The sequence below is a fragment of the Sinocyclocheilus anshuiensis genome, unplaced genomic scaffold (assembly GCF_001515605.1).
Source record: "Sinocyclocheilus anshuiensis isolate Anshui unplaced genomic scaffold, SAMN03320099.WGS_v1.1 scaffold447, whole genome shotgun sequence".
Classification (NCBI taxonomy): Eukaryota; Metazoa; Chordata; class Actinopteri; order Cypriniformes; family Cyprinidae; genus Sinocyclocheilus; species Sinocyclocheilus anshuiensis.
Genome location: NW_015552615.1, coordinates 1,754,340 through 1,757,995, shown reverse-complemented (window position 1 = coordinate 1,757,995; position 3,656 = coordinate 1,754,340). Strand labels below are relative to the sequence as shown.

Below are 3,656 nucleotides of genomic sequence, written 5' to 3'. Positions count from 1 at the left end.
ACTGCCTGTAGAAGAAGATCCTGATGGTCACTCTAGTTGAGCTCCATGATTATGTGGAGATTGGAGAAACCTACAGAAGGACAAACATCACTGCAACGCTCCACCAATCTGGGCTTTATGGTGGTGTGGCCAAACTCAATCCTCTCCTCAGTAAAGACACATGAAAACTCACTTGGAATTTGCAACAAAGCACCTAAAAAACTCTCAGATTGTGAGAAACAAGATTCTCTGGTCTGATGAACCTCAGTTCCAAGCATCGTGTTTGGAGGAAACCAGGCACTGCTCATCACCTGCAGAGTAGCATCCCAAAAGTAAAGTGTGCTGGTAGCAGCTGGGCTGCTTTTCAACGGCAGGGACTGAGGGACTCGTCAGAGTAGAAGAAAAGCTCAATGCACCAAAATACTAAGATAGCCTTAAAGAAAACCCAGTCCAGAGCTTTCAGAACCTCAGACTGGACAAAAGGTTCACCTTCCAACAGGACAACGACCCTAAGCACACAGCAAGAGTCAATTATAGACAACTCTGTGAATGTCCTTGAGTGGCCCAGCCAGAGCATGAGCTTGAACCCAATCAAATAATTCTGGAGAAACCTGAGAATGTGAGTCTGCCCCATCCAACCTGACAGAGCTTGAGAGGTGAAGAAGTGAGGTGAAGAATGGCAGATAACTGCCAAATGATGATGTGCAAATCTTGACGCATCATACCCAAAAGGACTTGAGGCTGTAAAGGTGCTTCAGCTAAGTACTGAGTTAAGGGTTTGAATACTTATGCAATGTACTTATTTCAGATTTTTTATTTCTAATAAACTTACGAAGTTGTGACAGTTCTGTTTTTGCATTGTCATTATGGTGTATGGAGTGTAGATTGATGTGAAAAAAAATTAATAACAAGCAGTTTAACATAAGGCTGCAACATAACAAAACGTGAAATAAATGAAGGGGTATGAATACTCTCGCAAGGCACTGTATATATATATATATATATATATATATATACTGTAACTAGATATGTCTAACTAAATATTCAGATTTACATTTATATGTTCATATTTGTATCTGTACTTAATATGAAGCAATTCGTTCTTGACCATTTTAATAGACTTTACTCATTAAAATTTGATGTATTTTTTATAACATACATTTTTATCAGAACCACAAGTATTTTTGTGGTGACATTGGAAATCTAAATTTTATATAAAGCTTTTTTTTTCACAGGCAAAAAAATACAACCATATGAGTTATACAGTATAATTAACTTTAATATATGCACAATTCAAACCTTAGTTCGTTCCTTAGTGGATAAACATTCATTAAAACGAGTTAGTACTAAATATATATTTAATGGCTTCCCCATATCAGCGCACGAGAAATATCTCATTATTTTCTCGTTCCTGTAATCTCTGCTCCTTTCCCAGATGGCTATGCTGTTAAAACTACAAGAGGCTGCCAATTACATCGAGTCACCAGAGAAAGAAACCGATCCAAAACTCCCTCCTCTCTGAACATCTCCTCCATCTCTCCGGCCGCCCATGTCCAGGTCCAAACTCCGTCACCTGCAGATGACACTGTACTGTTACTGTAAATGCTGTTAGTGCATTTCACCCACTCTTTTATTATATTATTCATCCCACCTTGTTTATTTCAGTGGAATGTCCCTTACAGAAAAGTACTGTGGTGGTACCGTGGTTCAGTGATGCTATCACGTGGTAATACCGTGGTACCCTCTCATATAGGTAGTTGACTTGTTCTGCAGTATGACATGCTATACGACCATTTTAAACAGCATTTTGCTCTTTTAAAGTTATTATGCATGCAGCATGCATACTAATGAATGAGCTCCTATGAATCGTAAGATTACATAGGGTATTTGTACTTGTAAAAATGGATTTGTTGCACCTCAGGACCTTTAAAATGAACTAGTGACGGCAAAAATAGTGGTTAAAATGGTAGAAAAACTTCAGGAAGAAATGGTGACCCATTACAGCACATAAAACTACACTTTTCTGTATACGTTCATTTATTTAAACCTTTACAAAATAGTTGAAATATTGGTGGTGATCCTTAAAACTATCCATATACCGTGGTGCTGAGTAAATAACATGGTATTATCATGTTAGTGACCAAACCATGGTAATACCACCACAGCCGGTTCATCCATGGTAATTTTTTGTTTTTACCATGGTACTTTTATGTAAGGGCTTGCAAAAACAATATTTTGTCATGAAATGTAACTCTTTCTCCTAAAACAAATGATGAAACTGATCATTTTATAGCACTTCTATCTGCATATTTCTGTTTACGGACGCTTTAGTACGTATGTAATTCTCTTTGCGGTAACTTTTACTGTTCCACTGCTGCCCGTATTAACAACTCAATGATACAGGTGCTAAAATCGCTAGTGTGCGCGCGTTACTTCATCTCGTGGTAATGAATAAGAGCCAACATGGGAGATACTGGGAAATATTATGTCTCACTTAATAATGTAACACTTTACAGGCCACTTTAGCCTATGCTGCTTTTTGTACGCTTCATTTCTTTTGAATATGGCCACAGCATAAGCTAGTTTAACCCCAGAAACACTTATGCAGACTGCATTACACCTTCTTCCTCTTTCTAACACAGTGAATGCCTTACAACAGATTCTAAGTGTGCTATCATCTTCCCTTTTCACTCTGTAGGGGGCAGACTTAAGCAAAGTTCAGAAATGAACTTTCATGAAATTAATCTGAATTAAATCGGAAACGAACAGAGAATCCGTGTATCATTCGATCTTTTGCTGCTTTTTGTACGCTTCATTTCTTTTGAATATGGCCACAGCATAAGCTAGTTTAACCCCAGAAACACTTATGCAGACTGCATTACACCTTCTTCCTCTTTCTAACACAGTGAATGCCTTACAACAGATTCTAAGTGTGCTATCATCTTCCCTTTTCACTCTGTAGGGGGCAGAGTTAAGCAAAGTTCAGAAATGAACTTTCATGAAATTAATCTGAATTAAATCGGAAACGAACAGAATCCGTGTATCATTCAATCATTCGTTTTTTGATTTAATATTGAAAGTAGAAAAATGAGAAAACGTAACTCTAACAGTAGGCTATTTAATATCTGTTGTTCTCCGGTTGTCAGTCAGAATGACAGTTCTTGCGTGAACATAGGTCAACCAAAGCCAATTTATTATTCTTTCCTTTTTGTCTTGGTGTTTAAAAAATTTATTTTGAAACAAATTAATTAATTACTTAAACAAACAGACTTATTGGGTGAGCAGGGTAGGCTATGACAGCTGTCATATCAAAAAACGAAAAAGGAGCCGTTTTCTCATTTTTCTACTTTCAATATTAAATCAAAAAACAAATGATCGAATGATACACGGAATGAACAGGATGTCGGATTGGATTTTGATTTCAAATAAAAGTGAGAGGAATTTACTGAATTGCAATTCAAAAAAAATCTTGATGGATTGTGGTTTGTAGAAAACAGTTGAATGATAATTTCAACCTTAAAACTGTAATGTAGTATTAAACATGCAGTCTTTGAATTTCATTCCATTCTAATTCTAATTCCTTAAACTTAAATTGAAAGTATGATTCTGCATCCTGTTTCAAAAGGCACTTAACCCTGATCAACTGAAGCTTGTGTTTCCTCAAAAGTTCCCACAGT

General features: G+C 36.7%; 1 protein-coding gene across 6 annotated transcripts in view; it reads left to right on the top strand.

The window, feature by feature from the left end:
• The window catches only part of nav1b (neuron navigator 1b), a 108,890-nt gene extending 106,216 nt beyond the window's left edge, over positions 1-2,674 (top strand). For all 6 annotated transcript variants that reach the window (XM_016457145.1, XM_016457146.1, XM_016457144.1 and 3 more), the window contains one exon: positions 1,415-2,674. In XM_016457145.1, the coding sequence (XP_016312631.1) occupies positions 1,415-1,501 (87 nt within the window). In that variant the 3' untranslated portion in view covers positions 1,502-2,674. The remainder of the gene's footprint in view (positions 1-1,414) is intronic.
• The last annotated feature ends 982 nt before the right edge of the window (positions 2,675-3,656 follow it).